The sequence below is a fragment of the Nansenia antarctica genome (assembly GCF_963989245.1).
Source record: "Nansenia antarctica genome assembly, chromosome: 5".
Taxonomy (NCBI): domain Eukaryota; kingdom Metazoa; phylum Chordata; class Actinopteri; order Argentiniformes; family Microstomatidae; genus Nansenia; species Nansenia antarctica.
The window spans coordinates 49,509,004-49,530,620 of record NC_137690.1 but is presented as its reverse complement, the minus strand read 5'-3'; the positions used below and the strand labels follow the sequence as shown (position 1 = coordinate 49,530,620).

Sequence of the window (21,617 nt, the reverse complement as noted above, 5' to 3'; positions counted from 1 at the left end):
CGCCCCAGCTCCAGGGTGTTAGCAGGAGGCAGCAGTACCAGGGGCTGGAGAAGGGGGTGAGGTGATGATGGCTGTGACTGTCACCACCCCCTGGTTCCCCCCCCAAAATTTAACCGATGCCATCAAGCAAATGGTACAGGGCACCAAAACTGAAAACTGTCAAGAGCTAAATCTGCCTTCATGGCCAGGGCTTTATATGCACTAAAGCACTCTTTTGTCTTTATTGCTCTATCTGACTCAGCGTTACCCTTTTATCACTGTTGCTGCACTTTACAACTGCTATTATGTCTTTGTACCTGTATGTTTGATTTTGTGAGTGTTTTTATATCGTGTGTGTGATGTACAACGTATTTTATACAGCTACGACACCAATAGCCTCAAGAGAGAGACTCCTAAATCAGCTGTTCTCTTTGTCACTGTCTTGTTTTCTATTATCCTTGGCCATAAGCAAGTGACAGGGCCAGGGTTAACCCTGTCCATAACTCTTCAGTCCTAAACATATGTGATACAATGTCCTAGACATACCAGAAGAGCAATTGGATTCCTGTTTCCTTACAAAGATCATTTGGGACTAGACCTGTCCCAAACAGTTATTGTTATAAATGGTCTCATATTGGACCTTAGACATGCAAACGACTTACTGCATAAAAATAGGAGACCTCCTCTTGTTTGTCAGGATGCACGTGGGTCTTTTACTAAAGCCCTAAACCACACACTGACCAGCTAATTCCCACAGAATTCTCCTTGTGTGAGATTATTACTTATGATTACTCATTATTACTCTGAGTACACTCTTCGAGAAAAATGTTCTAGTGAGTACCAAAGAAAGAGTCCATGTAGAGGCACCCTTTGTCCCTGTACGGGCGATCTCTTTCCACATGGATGGTTCTAAATGGGACCCAAAAGGGTCTACATAGAACCCAAGGGCTTTTACATAAATGGTTCTTCATAGGGTGTCCCTACAGGGACTAGTGAAGTGAGTGTATGGATTGCCAAGACCACTGCCATTCTCCCCCCCCACCAGCTGGGCCAGGGATGGTTAAGACTGTTTAGCTAGAATCACTATCTCCGATGGGCATGAAAATCCCCCTTCACAGATTATCAAAGAGCAGAGCACGAAATGGAAATTATTCACACACCCCAACACACACACACACACACACACACACCCACCCCCCAACACACACACACACACACACACAGTAATGAATAGAGACATTCTGTCGAGATGCGTAGAGAAGTTGAACTGCCAGCGATTACCTGCAGGAATCAGCCTTCATCAATGTCAGGCTAATTACAAAGCACTCCTGGCAGAGCGTGAAACAAATCGACCACTGCAACAGATTGGGCCTCGGCCATAGATGTCCACAGATATTAGTCCTCTCAGCAAGGGCCCATAGGGGGGCAGCTGAGGAGAGATGCCTTCATGTGCCTTCAGACTAGGGAGGAGGAAGATACAGACTAAATAGGGGTTCTCATTGGGAGGTCGGCTCTGCAAGATTTAACTATCAATGATATAATATAGAGTATATAGAGTAAATAGAGTAACATATAGTGGAATAAAATAGGAGAGAATGAGAATTGTATTGAATTGAATTGAATTGAATTGAATTGAATTGAATTGAATTGAATTGAATTGAATTGAATTGAATTGAATTGAATTGAATTGAATTGAATTGAATTGAGACGAGTCGAGTCGAACCGAACCGAACCGAACCGAATTGAATCTAATGGAATTGATGTGAAAACAAAAAATGCTGCTACTGCAACTTGCTGCATCTTTTCCTCTTCTCTGGACGTTCTGGCTCAGTTCTAAACCCTGGTTGCATGGCTGTGGGAACAGCTCTATCAGGTGCCTATGTCAGCTGGGGGCAGAGGGGCTGTGTTCCACAACGAGTCTTCAGTCCATCACATGGAACCACTTTCGATGCTTCCCCCTGTCTCTCTCTTTTCCTTTCCCTCTCTCTCTCTCTCTCTCTCTCTCTCTCTCTCTCTCTCTCTCTCTTAGAAGAAAAAAAAAATCGGCAGTATTGGATTTCCGCCCTGAAACAAGCCGAAGGGTTAGTCCAGCCCCTCCGTGGGATGAAAAGAAGACTATGTCGTCTGCTTCTTTCCCCTGCTTCCACGCTGTGTTGTTTCTTTCTCTCAGGTGAGCGCGGGGCGAGGCGGGGAGTCCCTTTAGCGTCAGGAGGAAGGAAATCATTACAGCGTTGTGAGGAGAGGGGGGCCTTGGGACGCAGCTGCCGGCGGTTTGGGAGGAAAGGCTCTGGGCCCTGAGAAACCTGAGCCCCTGGAAATAGCTGGGAATGACCCAAGGAAAACTTCCGCCTTTTTCATTTTCCATAATCGTCTCAGCCTGGCAAGGCCTCTCCCCAGGGTTTCCCCGAGACAGAGAGCACTGAGCAGTACTATGTGAGCCCAAACACACACACACACACACACACACACACACACACACACACACACACACACACACACACACACACACACACACAGACACACACAGACACCCATCCATTGATGAATTGTCTGTAAGGGTAGTGGATGAGGGAAATGTTAAGAAAGGTAGTATTTAGCACCAAGAAGAAAAATGTAAAAAATAATAATGTATATATATAAAATGAATAGGCAATATATCAAATGCTGAACTGCAGTTTCAACACCTGCAGTGTTATACAAATGATCAAAACCAGACATACAGTACTTTATGGTTCTGTCTCAAGTTGGGACGAAGACATTTGTTGGAATATTCCGACCATGATTCAGATCCATATGAACATGGGAGTTAAAAGCCAAGGAAATTCCAGTCTGTGTGTGGTTGTGTGAGGTTTTTGCAACAATATTCATATTGTTTTCATTCCAGCTGTGGTTGCATGGAGGTTTCAAGAAGAGAAATCCAGCGTGCAGTCAGACATCAATCATGGTTTATTACAAAAGGGATTTGTTTGAGAGTAGTGCTTTTATCCGGGTGACAAGACTCATGTAAATGTTGGGCTTTACGACAGAACAATCTCCCCAAGCTGAAACCCTCGGGTAATTTGAGGACATGTGAGACAGTCAAGAGACAAGACTAGCAGACTTCACAGGGAATGTTCCCTATTTGGTTTAGTCTGTGAGGTACCGTCAACACAATGTGACCAGCTGCATCTCACACTGATGTTGTTGTAACACTTTAATTAAAGCATATCAGTATGATGTGTTATACGTCATTGTACCATTTATGATGCCTTATAAAGTCTTCGTAATCTATTAGAATACACTGTAGTGTATTATGTCTGTCTAGATCTCATTTGTGTTCCACTGATGGAAAACAGCTCAAAGTAGCTCAGGATCATTATGATATGTCTCACAGAGCATTCTGAAGTGTGTAAGTAAAGTGTTACAGATTTTTAAAAATAAATAAATTGTACTTCACCAAGCCTTCAAATAGACTAAGATAATTTAGGGTTAGGGTTAGTTTGTTGAACCATCACAAGTTCACAGTAGTGGGTAATAAAATAGAATACAACAACAGAGTTATTCATGGTTTGCCGAATAGATTGATAGTTAGATAGATGGATGGATTGACTGATTACTAGATTGATGGTTGATTGACCCCCCCCCCCCCCCCCCCGCTCCCCTTTTCCCCTAAATACAAATACTGTGACTGCACTGATTCTAAATAACATGTCATGCTCATAACCTCAAATCACTGCCAGGATAGGATAGAGTGAAAATCACTGTAAAAAAAATTGAGACAATAACAATAATAAAAAAGCCCTCCTCCAATCTGGAGACATTCTCCCTGCTGATCAGAGGGCCAGGGGACTACCGCTGGGCTCCTTAACATCTGCTTAGCCATTTTAACCGCACTGTAGACTGCAAAGGTTAAACCACTAAAATCTAATATTTGCCTAGAGGGGGTCAAGGCACTGCAATTACAAGGTACAATCGGCAAGGCTAATCAGCTACCATAGCGTACGGCAGGGTCTGGCCGGGGCGAATACGCCCCTGATCAGAAGCACTGCTCTCTCCCTCCGTGTTTACTTATTAAGCCCCGTTCTCATGTTCAAGGGCCCGAGCCCTGCCCCCCCCCCAGGGCCACTCTGCCCCCCCCCCCAGTGCAACGTGGGTAAATTTAGCTCCTTACACTTTTAAATGGGACCACTCTTCACAGAAAGCCACGTTAATCAGTATCTGTGCCCTTTGTTGCAAAATGGTCTCAAATTACTTTCGCAATCTGGCAGGCATTAACACCAAGGGTGGAGGAATAGGTACGGCGGATACGAGGATTGGAGCAAATCCAATCCCAGCCCAGGCGAGCAGGGAGAGATGGCGTGTGTATATGCAGCCTGCTCCTTATAAGCTGCATACGCTATCGCACTTTGAAAGGGGGGTGTGGTAATTTTTCATAGTGGTGTTTTCATGACTGCTCTTTGACTCAAATATCCTAATGACCAAGTATCAACCACAGGATTAGTGTATAATACATTATAACTGTCTGGTGTACAACACTTTTGAACAAGGCTTGGGGAACAATTACTCGTAATTAAATATGTGCCAGTTACTGGAAAAGATAATTATGTCCTTGGTGTATAACACCAGTTAATTACTTTTATTTCAGCGAGCAAAGCTCTTAATCGACTGCGGAAGCTATTCAAACGCAGCTCATCTTTGGTAGTGTGCAACTTTGTGTCTGTTTGTGTCGGTGGAGCTCATCATTTCCAAAGCGGAGAAGAACAGAGCATATTTTTAGAGTCACATATGTCTTTTTCATAATATTCATAATATTTCTAAAACAATTTCGAATGAATGACAGCAGTCTCAATCTCCAAATAGTGACAGACTGTTCTGACCTCGTTTATGGGCAGCTACATTCATATGACTTTAATAATTCATAGGCCCCAGATGAGCGCTGCACATTGATGGTGGGTGAGGTAAAGTGAGCCGCAATGCAAAGTGACTTACCTTTAGTGAAAAAGTCGACACAATTCTTCCTCTTCCACCTCTTCCGCCTCTGCCTCCACCTCCTCCTCCTCCTCCTCCTCATCATCATCAATATTATCTTAAAAACACGTAGAACATAGCTACAGACACCATATTCTTGACGAGGTGTTGTTCTGGGCAGCATATAGAAATAATAATACAAAACCACTCCATCATCTTGCCTAGTGTATATTGTTGTGCGTTTGCAAAATGTCTCTGGTCTTGTGTTTACAGCTTTCTGACACACTTTGGAAATGAAGCCGCCCATTCATTCCTGTACAGATGACACATTCTAACGCATTCGAGGCTGCAGACAGCTATCCTTGGGCCTCGCCAAGCTGGCAGAGAGACAGTGTTAACACTGGTCCTATTCACCCCCCCCCCCTTCTTCCCCCCCACCCCCCCTCTCTCCTTCTCTCCTTTTCCTCTCACTCTGCCACTATACCAATAGCCAAAGGACCACTGTGGTTGCTGATATTTCAAGTTTGGGATTTTTTGGGGGATTGATCTTTGCATTATACTTAACATTCTTCTTATTGGCTGATGCTTTACAGTGTATTGCGTACTTCAATAGAAAAAAAAAGGTTCCACCACAAAGTACTGGATTGACTTCAACTTCATTTGACTTCAACGTGATGGTATTAAAAAGTATTAGTATTAAGAATTAGCTTCGATGGACTGCCACCACATTATTATTAGTTGTGAGTGTCATGTGGAGTTTATTTGGGTGCTTTTTGGACAGACTGTACTTGTAGCCCCGTCTACTTGCAATAGTATAATAGGAACATGCTATCGGGTGAATAGAATCCATCGATCGACAGCACTGCTAATAAGAAGTAGAATATCTAGATATTATTTTTAAAATCCTAACCCAACCCTTTAAGAATGATTAAAAAGGGTTGAGCAGTACAGTTGAATTACAGATTCATGGCTGCTCTTGCAGCAGAGAGAGTTCACTATTTTACCTCAGACGAACTCTCTGACTTGGTTGGAAGTTACTTTGAGGTGATTTGGCCACAAACGTTAAACTTTCTCTTTTGTTTCCCAATCAGTCCTATTGTTTTTCTGTTAAAGTTTGCTGAAGTTAGTAGTGGCTATTTAAACAACTCTCAACCACAGAGGACAGTTTCTCCCCACCCATAGACCGCTTTCAAGCTAAGGAACCATCTGGTAATAAAGTGTAAAATAGAGAATTATCCCTTCAAAAGCCATGGCAAAGATGGATGTAGCCAATGAATCGGGGGATGGAAATATGATAAAATAAGATCCTATTGGGTGAATTCGGGTAATCTGGGACACTGGCTAATGTGGGACACCTAAACTCCAGTGTATGTTATTTCCTGTTGTAACAACATCTACTCAACAGGACCTCTACTATAGGTTTAGCATGGATGTCATGTGACTGAAATGTTTAAGTAGATGTTGTTAGAACAGGAAATAAACACACTGGAGCTTAGGTGTCCCACATTACTCAATGTCCCAGATTACCTGAACTGACCCTACCACCAGAGCGAAAAATATTCTAACACTAAATCCTCTCGCATGTACAGTTAAACCATGGACTGTATTATCATTAGCACCTTCACAAGCAGTATATACATGACTCCCATTGTCATTCAAATATTCTGTAAGGGGTCTTAAACTAGAGAGCCAAAGAGGTGAAAACGTACGTATTAACCATGATCTATCTTTGGCCCTGATGACTTAATGCCTAACTTGAAAATACCTGTGTCCAATCATTAGTAATCTATTAAATCCTCCACCTCTGAATGGTTACTCTGCAACCCCTCTGAGCCAAATGCCACAGATTTTCTCTCTGCTTTCAATCCCTCTCTGGTTAATGAGACACAGAGTCAGATGGCCCAACTGTGCGCTCTCTCTCTCTCTCTCTCTCTCTCTTTCTGTCTCTCTCTCTCTTCCTCTCCGTTTCCTTTGGGCCTCAGAGCGTACAGTAATTCTATCTGCCAGCTCACTGTAGCCTCCTGCACCCATGGCTTAATCCATGCATGTATGCAAACGCACATGTCTTCTCAAACAATCAGCTTGTCAGCGGTGCATGTGTGAGGCTGTGTGCTTGAGAGAGAAAGAGTGTGCATATTTGTGTGTATGGGGGAGTGTCTGTGTGTGTGTGTCTGTGTGTGTGTGTGTCTGTGTGTGTGTGTGTGTGTGTGTGTGTTGGGGACAACTATCCGTGTATGTCAGTGTATATGATGAGGTGTGTTCATGCTCATGATATGAGTGTGTGTGTGTGTGTGTTTGTTTGTTTGTTTGTGTGTCTGTGCGTGTGTGTGGGCTGGGGACAACTATCCAGAGGGGGGGCGCGCGCGCGGGGGGTGCAGCAGTGTGTGTCACGTGAGGCCTCTCGCTCCCCCCCTTGGTCTAAGTATTATTGACAAACCCATCAGAAGCAGTGATGCATCGGGCTCCCAGACCTCACCCCTGCAACACTCTGGGGCCACACTGACATGCTGTCACCTTGGTAACTGCTGCCGCAGTGAGCAGGGACTGCTGGGACGGCTGACCTCTGTTGGCGGGCCGGCCGGCGCGGGGCCGGGGCCGGGCGTGTGGCAGGAGATGTCACCGGATCCCGGAGGGCGAGCCCTCAGTGGCGCCGACCATCGATCCAGACCCACTTGGAGCAGAATTTATTCTGCTTAACATTTTGGGGGTCTAGACGGGGCGGGGGACGGTAATAGATTTCAGAATTGATCGCATAGATCGGTTTGATCTGGAGGGTTAGCAGGCGATCATACTGTATATTACTCGATGAATGGTATAGAGATCACATTTAAATACCCGACATCTTTCTTTTGTGACTGTCAATGGGCCCTGGTCCGAGCATAGATTTGTTTTTCTTATGATGACTGATGGATAGATGATTCACTTGTCGCTTTGGAACGACATCTGCTCAATTCCCCCCCCAAAAATGTATGTATTTTTTTTTAAATGTGATTTCTTTCTTGTCGTACCTTGGAAATGTATAGTCTGGGAAATGTTGGGGCAACGTTTCTGGATAATAACTAATAGTTGCCCTTATTTGTCCATGAAGCTGTGATACTGAACTGAATACTGAAGGGTTCTTAGGGGCGATTTTCACTGTGATTTTCACAGTGTTCATTGGCGCTGGCCCAGTGCGGTTGTGGGCGGACAACGTTCTGAACACTCTGTTTCTCCAGTGTGCGGAGCAGAGCACTCGAGGTCTGGGGCGGTTCCTTCACTGAGCATCACACACCACATGTGGCCAAACGCCTGGCCAAACACGCACGACTTCCTGTTTTGATGACACAACACATTATAAAGAGACAGTATGAAGAGTTACTCCAAAAACACAAGTCAACAATTTCATTAGAGGAGAACATTTTTTATAAATAATAATAATTAATATATATAGCCTACACACAAAGTGTTTACATGTAGGCTTATAGGTTGAATTACAATGTTAGTTTAATCATTTCAAATGCTATATGGATCAGTCCAATCGAGGTGAGTTTACTGGAGAAGCAAAGGATGAACTATATATATATATTATATACCATTTAGCTGACGCTTTCATCCAAAGCGACTCACATTGCAGGAAGGGGATATATTTTTCTGTATATATGGTCCCAGCAGGAATCGAAACCCCCAACCTGAGTGTTATACCAACTGAGCCACAGAGGACCACTGAGGATGTGACTCTAACAACTGATCATAAGATAATGGGACAGGGTTTGGTGTTACACAGGCGGGGTGTAATCCTACTGGTATGATTGCATTCTACTCTTAATCCTTGTTTTAGCTGTTTGATCTTCTCTGGCTGTAAGACATTCATCATCTCCTTTTGCGTGTGAAAAGTCCTTTTTTTTATATGTCTTTTCATTTGGCAGACATGGTTAGTTTACACGAGAGGGAGGTGAATCAGGCGATCAGCATGTCAGGTGAGGAATAGGATTTTATGTTGCTAAATTGAACAATTTATTTGTTGATGCCTGTGTTGTTGTTGATTTAACAAAAGCACATAAGCTGTTAGAAACTTGAGACATACTGTATCTGGAAGGAATAAGGCACAGGTTTGTCATCAGCGACAACATACAGTATCCCCCCTCAGATAGACCTTTCCCAAAAAGGAGATGACGTCAGAGTTATCCATGATGTCATGTAGATGACTCGGAACATTGAGGATTGAGGTTCGATTCTGTTGCCATCAACAACAGTTACTCCCTGTCCCTGAGAAGAAATGTCTGTCGGCCGTTCTGGTAAGGAGCGGGGGAAAGGGAGCCCATAGAGAGAGTGGTCAACAGCCTAGTCTGATTAGAAGAGACAGAGTGCTCCACAGCTGAAAGCACAGAGAGATGATCGAGTCAGGACAACGTTTTTGTCCGTTTTAACCGTTTGACTCTAGTTTGTTCAATAATTTCCTATGGCTCAGAGAGTGTGTGCGTCTCACTCGGAGCGTCACAATCAGAGGCACTTATGTTGCGAAAGGAATATAGAATATAGTAAACAATTCAGAGAGGTAAAGATTGTGTGACCACAAACACAAATATCATGAGGAACAGAGTCGGACAGTGTATAGCCTACATATGTTACAAGTAGGTGATACATTTATAAACCGTTTTAATTTGAATATAGTGTAAAACGGTATTGCCTATAAAATCAATGAATTTATTTGCGTATGAATTTGCAATGTTGGTATGGAGATATTTACTGATACTAAGTTACAAGTTACTTTTCCCTCGATTAAATTCCACATATAGGCCTACTGTAAGAGATATGACGTGCAGTAAGCGTCCACTATTTTCACTAGAACGAATTAAACTTGCACCAACAATAAAAGTAGAAGCAAACACAACAAAGCACGTTGTGATAAATGCACACAATTGCACGCAACAAAGTATTAACATTAGAGAAAATAAAGCCGGTACAGTAGTAAGCTAAATAGCGTCCGTAAAAGCCTGTGATTATGCTTTGTTTACACGGGGATGCTGTTTTGTCAGACCACAATGCCAGGGGCTAGTAGACTCCAGAATTGTATCGGATTCTATCTGCTATTTATAATCAACCATAGTTAAATACAGATCTGCAAATATAGACTCATCCAAAGAAATTAGATTGTTCAGCGAAAACTCAAATAGGCCTATGCGTTGTCACAGAGATAGTTGATTATGTGCAAAAGTACAGTAGGCCTATACGTGAGTGTAATTTAAAGCAATTAACATTCAGGCGAATTAACCAAAGCAACTGCAGTTGATTTAGGGTACTATTGTTATTGATGCTATCCTATTTTAACATAATACTTAAATGTAATAGCCTACACAAACATGACGGTGTACACGCACAAAAATAGGCAAATTGCACACATGAATTATTAATATAGGCTATACACCTAATAGTCATATAGGCTGAACTGTCCCACTTTTATATTATGTATTATCTTTTCTGATTTGTATTCCCCCCCCCCAGTTGATCAGTTAAAGGCTAAGAAAAAACAGACAGCATATTTTTTGCAACATTGAAACCCAATTGTCACTCCCGGCAGATGGCGCTATGATGTCATAGAAGCTTAGAGAGCCCTCAAATCCATTTCATACATCACAGAGATAGAATCAAATATTTCAAGTTATTTTGATAATCAATCGAGTGATGCTTTTTAACAAAACAAAGCATAATAAGAAGCTTGTAAATAAGAAATGTATAGTTTCGTGGCTGCATAAAAGGAAAAGTGATAAGCCGCTGGTAACTGTTTGGGGGAAAACTTGGAGCGCTACACAGATCCAAACGAATAGGCTTAAAGTTTGATTCGCATGACAAAGCTTAGAAAGCCATTACGTTCTTTAATAAAGTGAGCACTCAGGCTACAACTTTATTTTCTTTGCTAAAATATGAATGATAGCCAACAAAGTGCCAATAATAATAATAATAATAATAATAATAATAATAATAATCTTAGATTAACCATTCCATTTCTTAAGTACAAGGTAACATTTTAGGAAAAGCTTAAGTTTGAGATTTAAGTTGAAAGGAAACACGTCAACAATACAACTGTCAAAGCTGAATAAAGTCTTTTTTCTTTTCTTCTTTTTTTATCATCTGATTTGTTTACTCATACTTGCTGTTAAACATTATGCAAACAACACATGCAACAGACCTGCGAGCGCGTGGCGAGTGTCCGTTCAGAGAGCCCAAATGTATGCATCTCTAACATGATGAACCTGTCTGTGCAGATATCGTCTCCAGTGCCCATCCGTCTGACGTCCAGGCTGTACAGGCTGGATGACGGCTTGATGAAGGCTGGTGAAGGACGCCGTGCGGGGCTAGCAGTAACCCTGCGGTTCAACTTGGGTGAAACCATGCAGGGGTCGGACCAGAATCGAGTCATCCTCGATCCTTTTTTTGCAACTGTCAAGTTGTTGTCTTAAAGGAATGGTTGGATTCCCCATGGTGTATCAGTGATACACACAGCGTATCTGAACACTCCTTGTGGATGAAAACAAGTTGAAAACTTTCCGGCTGATTGGCAGATTGTTTTTTGCTATGACTTTTTTGAAAAATCACTTCTAGGCCGAAGTGTCTTGAAACAGAAATATCTAAGGTGTGCTGACACAAGGATTTCCATATGATTCGTTTACAAAACATGGACCAATACTTTTCTCAGATGATATTATGCCCTCTGATTTTAATTAAGGGAAGTTATAGGCCTAACATTGGAGTTTAAGATAGGTTGCTGTTGACTGACAGATCACGCTAAACCATGACCTCAGTACTGAGTACTTAGGCTATACTTAAATAGACTATTCATCTTCTACCTTTCCATCCTTTCTGACGATGAAACCATGACCTTCGCAATTTATAGAAAGGAAACCCCGAGAGTCACGTCACCATCATACATATTTTAAAACGTCCTCCTCCATTCTTGCCCGTGAGAATGTCGGTCGAAGGCACGAGGCAGACAGAATTAGGAATGGGCACCCCGCGTGCAGCACACATGCATGCAAACCATGGAATCCAATCTTTGCTTTGTACGGTTCAATATCTGAAGCACTCGCTATCAGAGTGGAGTGATACACATGCATTCTGTAGTTATTTATTATTACCATGTTATTACATGTCCTCGTTTAACTGTTATACTTGGGGGTCTAAATAGTGAGGCAAATTAGTTAAGTGAGGTCCATAGTTCAAACCTGTAGAGCCTAACGCGCAATGTGATCCATCCGGCTTTCATCCATTTTAATTTCCATGTGCTTTGAATTAATCTACAATAGTAATAATAACAACAATAATAGTTATACAGGCCTATGATTATATGTGGTATTATTCAGTAGCCTCTCTCTCATATATATTAAAACAAATACAATCTCATAATGTATAGCCTAGCTCTTGGATAATCATCATTGCAATAGCCTAACAGTTGTGATAATTACTATTTACGTCATTTGGAGTTTATAAAGCCTTTTAAAATTAACTTTTCTGAGAATTTGATGTTTACCTGCAGGATTTGAAATTCCCAGAGGGAGAGAGTTTTGCACATGAGAGACGGGATTATGTTGCCTATGAAGGAGAGCTGAAAATGTTCCTGCGTCAAGGGGCATCTCTGGTGAAATGGAGCTGGGAAAGGGATTGGCAGAGCCTCCTATAACATCTATCCATCAGAAGCTGCGCCCTCACCACACCCATTACCCCTGGCCTAGTTGCAAAAGTTTAGATGGAAGAAGAAGAAGAAGAAGAAGAAGAAGAAGAAGAAGATGAAGAAGATTAAGAAGATGATGATGAAGATGAAGAAGAAGAAGAAGATGATGATGATGATGATGATGAAGAAGACGGGAAAAGTTAAATTAAGGGTAATGGAGGCCTATTCGCGCGGGACGAGGTAGCCTATATAATGACAAAACATGTATTTGATTTTACAGTTATATTAACCAAGAGCATGAATGCGCTAGTGACAATTTGGAAACAGGATATAAACTGCTTCACTACAATAGGACATCGAGGAAGCCTCCCCACGGAGAGTAACGCCAGAATAATACATATTCATGTGGCCGGCACGTGGGATAAATAGGATGTGGAAAACGATGTGTGTTCATAATAGGCAATAGACTTGGTGTTTCACTGACAAGAAATGTAAACACTGCATAGACACTAGAGTACAGACAGGCTATATGTAAGAAATAACATAACATACGGAACAATGCTAAAAAAAAAATATACGGGGCACATACATATATCCCTGCAGTGTAATATGATGTTGTAGCCTATTACATTGTTTAGATATGCCCAAAAGTGCAGGCGACGGGTTGGCCACTGTCGGAGCACTAGTGTGATTGTTTTACTTTTTGTTGTGGTTTAGTTGTTGTTCTTGTTTTTATAGCCTCGTACATCTCCCTAATATATCTGCAGTTCAGGTTTATCATTCAGTCGTTATTTTAGGCCCAAGTTTGTATACGCCGTGACAGAATGGGATGGATTCTGATGTGTAGAGAAAGAGTGTCGATGGTGGAATCGAGTGTTACGTTTATATATCAAATATAACACTCAATATTTATCTGCCACTGTGATCTAATCGCATAGATGGTCCCATGATATTATAACACATCATAAACGTCAATTAATATCTAAACCACTGGCCTGCTGCAGCGATGGAACAGGCGTAAATCTTCGGTGAAAACGGCCTTATTGTGAAAAGGCCTGCTATTGTGTTGTGAGAGCGTGCACACTGTGTTGCTTTAGGGTGACGGGGTGCCACCTCCCTACTGAAGGTCACATTCGGCGTGACGAGAAAGTAACGGTGACATAAAGATTCCACAACGAGAAACATCATTATTGAGACAAAAGTTAGTTATATTTTCATTGTCTGTTTTGAATGTAAAAATCAAGGCTGTTTACGAGTGAGGTTGTGCATAGGCCTATACTACTGCAAGTCTTTGAGTCGCCATATACAAAGTAGGCTATTTCAATTTTCTTTAAAATATTAAATTAAATAAAAATAATGCTGCAAGAAAACTTTCCGCTGTGTATAAAAGTAGCCTACAATAAACCATTGATAATGAATATATGATATTATAAATGTGTTTGCATTTAGCGAAAGCAAGGACTATGATGATTGAAACTATTGTATGATTATGAAACTATTGTTTGCGCATGCATTGTGTGGTTCCCAAATTTCAAGGACGTGCAAGATCACTGAGCATAAGATAAAACAGCCTATATAACACTATAACCCTCCATGGCCTTGCGTTGTTATGCCCCATAGGCTACAACAATCTTGGATATCCTTATTTGTATTAGGCCTATATCGTCTGCCTAAAGTCTAATGTTCTCTCGCGTCGGATTCCTTTAAAGACTTTTTCCTGCACGTATAGGGGATGATATATAGCCTTAGTGCGATGGCAATTGCCAGTCAAGACAGTTTGGCTCTCAGTTCAAAGCAAGCTGTAACCTACTGGGTATCTCTAATTCCAAAACCTATAGGCCTACCGTGTTTTTTTCTGGGGTTCCACGGATTTGAATTATACAAATTCCGCCCGTGTGTCTGACTGGCACTTTTATTAATGAGGGACAAAGGAAAGTGATGCATACTTCTATAACATTGAATTCAGTTGCTAAGCAACGATTGTGGGAAATCATCCGCGAAATTCAAATCTTTGAGCGAGGAGATGCGTTTTGTGCGTTTTGCTGAATAGTCAACTCAAGAGAAAGTTGAGAACCAAGAGAATTTGCTATGAGGTTTAAAGGCCTATATCCCATTTTCAGTCTCCAGAAAACGAAATAGTTTAGCTAACAGGGCGGGACATTATAGCCTAGACCTATAGGCTAGGCCACGCAGATAGAGATAGGCATGTGTAGGCCAAATAAAATAGAACATACAAGTCTAAAACATTAACAAAATAATCATATGCTTTAGCCCTATATATGTTTTTAACAAGTATGGCAATACCAATGTTCATGCACCACAAAATAATTCTAACATGTTATAACCCCATTTGTTAGGCCTATCGCTTCTGCGTATGCAAAAGTCTCTATTCATTTGTTAGAAAGTTATACGAATTAACATATTCAATGGACCAACATGCCCCGAATCCTGATGTCAGCCAACATATCAATGCACCAAGTTAGGCTGAATTATATAGCGTATTCTTCACCCAAGACAGCACGTCAGTTTGAACGGAATGGAATGTATGAATGTAATAAATAAATAAATAAAACAGAGAAAAAAACGTGTATTATGAGAGTAAAGCTGGCCAAACGTTTAATCATAATAAATCAACAACTATATCGAAAACTCGTAGTATGAGTGTCCAAAGATCTAACCTTATCGCAGTTCCCTGATCACTCATAATATTATTGTAGTCGATATGCAAGAGAATAGGTCTCTAGTCCATAACAGAGCCCAAACTGTGCAGCCACAGTCAGTCGCAACTAAAGCTATAACAAACAAAGTAGCATACCACTGCTCTCATAGCAAAACAACAAAGCGGACATGGATAGAGAAAGTTTTTGTTTGTTTTGATATGTGTGCAGCCTCTGGTTATCTAGGTTGAATGGCGACCACTAAAGAATGAATGTTTCATTAGGCTACACATTAAAAAACAATGTCTGAGAGCAAACGTCCAAACACGTAATGTCAAGACTCTCTGAGATTTCAAACCTCTGCTGTTTTGAATTGAGTTAGCCTGTACTTCCGACAATATAAAACATTTTACAAACAATTATGCTCTGTTAAATATTGCAAAACACAGAGGAGCAAAAATAGACAGGGCCTAATGATAGTGTCACAGAATATAGGCTCGGCGAATACGACTCTATAGCGAGCGTTTATGAATTCACGGTGGCGATGTAAACAAACGGATGCAGCCCCGTTAAGTGACAGACTATAGTTTGCCAACAGATCATGTAAATGCTGCATAATCAATAGAATTAGGCCTATCGGTTGCTGCTACTATGATGAAGGTCGGGACGCGGGTATGATAGTTGAAGATCAATATGCGTTCTTAAAAAAATAGTAATTTATACAACATTGTCAATTCCCTGGGGCCTCAATAACACCGTCATAAGATATGTCCAGATGTTATCATTCCATACAATATATTTTTACTTAATTTGTTTGGCAAAAATAGTTTTGTTGATTAGGCTATGTATTGTGCAAATCTTAGATGAATGGTAGTGGGGACAAAAATCATCCGCCATTTCTCAACGTTAGTCTTCCTCATAACACGACAAGAGCACGAATAGGCCTATGCTTTGTCTCTCAACACCATATTTTCAAGATATAAATCCCAAAACACACAATCAACGTAATCAATTTCATTCTAACAAATTTATTGTTCTCAATCAGCTCTTACGGAATCACTACTGAAATTAAATTACAATCAAATTATCACATCAAAATATACCCTTATTACCTAACAACTGTCAATGTCAGTTTATGTTGATTTGTGCTCCTTTAGAAATGATAATACAAAATTAAACAAAACAAATAAGGTCAACAACGAAAACAGGAAAACAAAACATCTTACACAAGTTCTGGGGGAAAATAAATTACCGTTTGGAATAATTCATATGTATTCCGAATAAAATATTAAAACAAGTCATTTTGATGAAAAATATAAAGTAAATAAATCAGATCAGCATCTGATCTAATGAATCTATATTGCCGGCTTTACAGAGTCTTGTTTATTAAAGAATACTGCTTAGAAAGGGCAGCAGTACAGTTACATCCACAGCACCCATTCAGTCACACTTGGCAACAGATTTTCGCAGAGGAGAATTTCAAATAAGTGCAGCTGAAGATAGTCTTTTCAAATGTCTTTTTCTATTTCTTCAAAAATCCATTCACGGTGTTCAGTCCCTTAAATAAAAACCCATTTAAAAAGGATGTGATCTTGCAGATCAGTTGGCGGGGACAGTCCTGTGTGTTTATTTATTTTTTACCACATTAGGCGTGGGGGGCCCACAAAATCCCAATTCCTTTTCGTGAAAAAATTAAACCATGCAGTCTTCCCCGCAAAAACAAAAATATGTCGGAAGCTTCGTGGATGCCACTCTTCTTCGCATTGGTGCTGTTGCAGGTTTTTTCCCTTTGTTAAAGTTGGGTTTAATGTCCCATTCCCATTTTTAAATATACAAATGCCTTCGTTTGTCTTTCGCAAATCAGATACAGGGTAAAGGGGGGTAAAATCTTTAGAAAAATTCGAATACTTGCTTTTCTTTTCCTGTTGGTGTTGTTAATGCGCCAAAATTACCTGATGGAACGAACTTGTAGTTGTCACCCTCTGGTCGATCGGTTCACTCGGCCCAGTTAAACTTGCGTCTTTTAAGTAATCTACTAAAAAATGTCCCTGAAAGAAAGAGAAGAAGAAGGAACCTTTTAGGTTAAGACATTTCAGGGCCTGGAAGAAGGTTAGCGGTGCGTTTTTGGGTTTGGGTTGAAAAGGGGGGGGTTGTTTTTTTTCTGGTGAAAAATATATAACACATTTGCAGTCTTATTCATATTCCATCACAATCACAGTATCAAAAATGTTTTGGCTATCTTGACGACAGTCTGTGTTTTATCAGTTTTAATTGTATATAAAATATTTTTTAGTCTTGTGCTGTTTCTATGTCTCACTGAACATTCTTTTGCAGTCCATGGAGGGGGGCGGTGTATCTGCACTCACATTGCCGACCTGAGAGTACACATCCTCCGGCGTCTGTGGCACTCCTGGGGGCGTCATCCTTTTTTCTTTCTGTCTCCTATTGCAAAACCACACTCTAACCACTTCTTTCTCCAGCTGTAAGTTGTCCGCTAGAGAGGTTATCTCTTGGGCCGAGGGTTTGGGGCATTTTAGGAAGTGACTCTCCAATGCCCCCTTCACGCTTACTTCTATAGAGGTGCGCTTCTTTCGCTTCCGACCTTGCGCGGCGATCTTATCGATGCTGGTGGGACTACCGGAGGTCGAATCTGCCTCCTCGAGCCATTTGTTTAGCAATGGCTTCAGCTTGCACATGTTTTTGAAACTGAGCTGAAGAGCTTCAAACCTGCAAATTGTGGTCTGAGAGAAGACGTTCCCATACAGGGTTCCCAGAGCTAAGCCCACGTCAGCTTGCGTAAAGCCTAGTTTGATCCGGCGTTGTTTGAACTGCTTGGCGAACTGCTCTAAGTCATCCGAAGTCGGTGTGTCCTCGTCGGAGTGCGGGTCGTGGCTGTTCACCCCTCCGTGGTGCTGCTGCTGCTGGTGATGCGGATGCTGGTGATGATGGTGGTGGTGGTGGCTGCCGTGGTCGAGCTCAGGGGTATCCCCCCTTACCAAACCCGGATGCACGAGGCTCTGGCTCCCAGGTGGACTGAGCATTCCGTTCACCGTGAACCCCCCGGGTTGGGAGTAAATCAGCGACTGCTGCTGCTGCTGTCCCCCCGATAATGAGTTGATGTGAGCCGCAGTCGTGCTCCCCCAAGCCCCTGCGTGAGTCTGGTGGGGACCTAAGTGCGAGGGCCTGTGATGCAGCGCGGTGCCCGTGTGTAGATCGTCTCTCCCCGAGTTGTTTTTCACGTCTTGCTGCTGTGGACTGCCCGACATGCCAACGGGACTCGACGACCAAGGTGATCCGGCTTCGGCAGCTGCTACTGCGGCTGCAGCTGCGGCGGCGGCGGCGTGCGGCAGGGATGTCACCCACTGATGGGCATGGCTCAACATATGTCCTCCATTGCTGGCTGCCATTGCCCCCTGCATGAAGTCACTCTGTACCATCTTTACTGTGGGGTCTCCCCTGTACCCACCAGACACCGAGCTAACCGCAGCACTGCCCGGCTGCATGCCACCTCCTCCAGAGTCAGAATGCACGATGGAGCCTGACGATAAGATATTGCTGGACAAATAGGGGTTGGAAGCCGCGGTTGCCATTCCGTTAACCCTTATGAATATGTTTGTTGGTTACCCCCTCCCTTTTTCAGTTACTTTTTTTGAACAGGCAAATTGTATCTCATGAATTATTCAAACTTTTAAAAGTCTGGGTTGTATTTTGGCAAATACCATCGACTTGTTCGTGAAAAACCAAAAGGTTAAAAAAGGACAACAAAAATGAATAAAATCCGTAGTTTTAGTATTTACAGCATTCATGTATTTCATATAGAAGTGAATAAATGTCGATGAATAAAAATCCAGGTTTTCAAAAGCCCTTTGAAACCATTTGCAGTCCGTCGAGAAAAGTTTGTCGTCTCGGAATTTCTTCAAATTAAAATTCAAATGCACAGAACAATCTTTGCCCCCAAGAAACTTGTATTAGTCGAAGAAATTTCGCAATTTCTCCACAAAATATGAACTCCCGGTTTATGTTCCTTTAGTAGTGGAGAAAACCACCAGCAAGGCTCCTTAGTTCTTTTGTAATTTAGCCGCTGAGATTTCTCCCTTGTTGCTTTATTCTTTTCTTTCGCTGTTTCTTTTATAGTAGTGTAGAGTCTATCTCTTTGTTCTGTTTTGATGTATATAAACCTGCCAAACCGCTAACTCCCGTTGAAGTACAATCCAGTATTACAGTGCAAAGCGATGGTTGCAAGACTCTTCTCTCATTCGCTTGCTCGCTCTCTCTCTCTCCCTCTCTTTCTCTTTCTGACAGTTCGCTCAGTCCCTCCCTCAAAGCTCGAGGACACACGAATGTTTACCCTGTGCCAAGCGTACGCACATCGTCCACGTCTTTCCCCCCAAATACGAGGAAGTCGAGTGCAAGACTCCCGTTGATTGGATACCCGGGGTGCGATTGACAGGTCTCGCCAGCCTTGCTTCAGGCGCGTAAACGTCCTTCCGGCCGTTCCAATTGGCTGACTTTTAATTCAATCCAAATAAATAGATAAATAAATAAGTGTAAGTTAATATTAACAACAACAAAAGATAAACAATAAACACACAGATAAATAAAATGTTCCCGTACCTAAATCGTTTTTACAAAAAGAAGTAGGCTATTAGGTTCCCCTCATTACCATAGCCTATAGCTTTCTGAAAATGCATCAAAGTCGTTTTTTTGGGTTGAAATGATGAAAGATAGCCTAGTATTTCACAACCCAAACTTAACATATGCATTTACTGCATATAGTAACCCTCACCCTTTATAATCAATCAGGAAAACAAACGATTATTAGGCCTATGAAGATATAGCAAATTGGTCATTATCAGTGTGCTAAGGGCATTAATGCTGCATGTTGTTAGTGGTAAAATCAGGAGAGGCAGGCTTGCTGTCAGAGACAGTGTGCCCTTGAGAATGTATTGAATGATATGATAAGATGGACAAATGAGTGATGCCATTTGCGACCGTCTAAGACTCCTTAATGCCACAATATTCAATAACCCAAGCACGGTGCTCCGTGGCAGCGCTCCGGGTCCTCAGGAGTTAACACACAAAGGTTGGGGGTGCTTCCATGCGGAAAACACAGCGCATAGGCAACCTCACTGAACCACAGAAGAAGAGAAAGTGGCAACCAAAACAAGGGCAAATTGAGCAGTCCTTTGGGGATTTGCAGAGAAAAACGTCTGCCTTTAAATCTGAATACCACTATACCAGCTAAATTTAGGCCTCCCTTCAGATCACTAGGCTACATCACCTAGAAATGAATGGGCCTTTGTTAGTGATGGAACCCGCTCAGCATATGGATTCACCCAGAGGTGTTAATGAATGCCAAATATATATATAGCGTGCACTGATCGAGGCGCAGTCGCGTTCACAGTGGAGCCAAAGCAAGGACGCACAGGAGCGATGCAGCGTCCGCTCCTTGCCAATAAGATAGTCTATCCTTAACATTATTTTTTAGGATGAACCACCTCGACCTTATGTCTTAGGGGTTCGTAAGAGAAATGTAATAATAATGACCATTCTAACCCACAATAATATTCCCGTTAAAAACTGACCAAACCAAGGATTGGAGAGAGATTATTTTTTTTTGCACATGCACTTGAGCAAAAGATAAACACCGGTGTGGTTCAGCACATTGTCAAACGCCAGTGTTCTGATTCCCAATAGATTTGGACTCGGCTCAAAACCGAAAAAGCCTCGTGGATTTGTTTATATTGAATAGGCAGGATAGGGTCGGTGCCATGGGACCGTCTTTTCATTAATACAGTGAGGATTTCTGTCTAAATTACTGCTATGCATTTCACATCTGTACGCGTTCAGAGGGCGTCTCGCGCGGCCGCGAGAAACGTGACACCGGGGATGTGGGAAGCAAACAGCTCACTCCTAAAAGATAACCCAAAAGAGTGAAAAGCCATTTAAAACATTTCCCTAATTCAACGTTTACCGATAAAGTCCTCTCTCTGAAATATGATGTGTTTATTATTTATTTGTTTATTTCATAAGGTCCCCAAGTTCCCTGCTGGGGAGTTCATTTGTTTTGTATGCAAAAAAGAAAGGGGAAAAAAAATCCCCAAGTATAACAAGAGACGAACAGTTAGTGCTGATTTTCATTTGCATAAATTTTCATATATTTTAGTGAAAATAATAGCGGCGCCGAGGACTGCTCTGCTCAGTTGAGGCAGAGGAAAGAAAATCTTAGGGAGCACCGAATCGTAGGACAGGAGATGGCCATTAATACAATCAAAAATATAAATGTAAAGCATTTTTTCGAGTGTTCTTGGACATGAGGTAAGTCAACAATTATTTCAATTTCCTAATACTATCCATCTATGAGAATGCAATGAACTTCATTGGAAACG

At 41.8% G+C, this 21,617-nt stretch overlaps 1 protein-coding gene across 2 annotated transcripts; it reads right to left on the bottom strand.

The window, feature by feature from the left end:
* Positions 1-17,162: 17,162 nt before the first annotated feature.
* On the bottom strand, positions 17,163-18,839 carry pou3f3b (POU class 3 homeobox 3b; the record flags this gene model as incomplete). 2 transcript variants are annotated; one of them, XM_080530963.1, is made up of 2 exons in its annotated part: positions 17,163-17,276; positions 17,604-18,839. In XM_080530963.1, 2 exons carry the CDS (start codon positions 18,816-18,818, stop codon positions 17,163-17,165), a joined length of 1,329 nt encoding a protein of 442 aa, XP_080387089.1. The 2 variants fall into 2 exon arrangements, with proteins under 2 accessions (XP_080387089.1, XP_080387088.1); XM_080530962.1 differs by having other exon boundaries at positions 17,595-18,818.
* Positions 18,840-21,617: the final 2,778 nt, after the last annotated feature.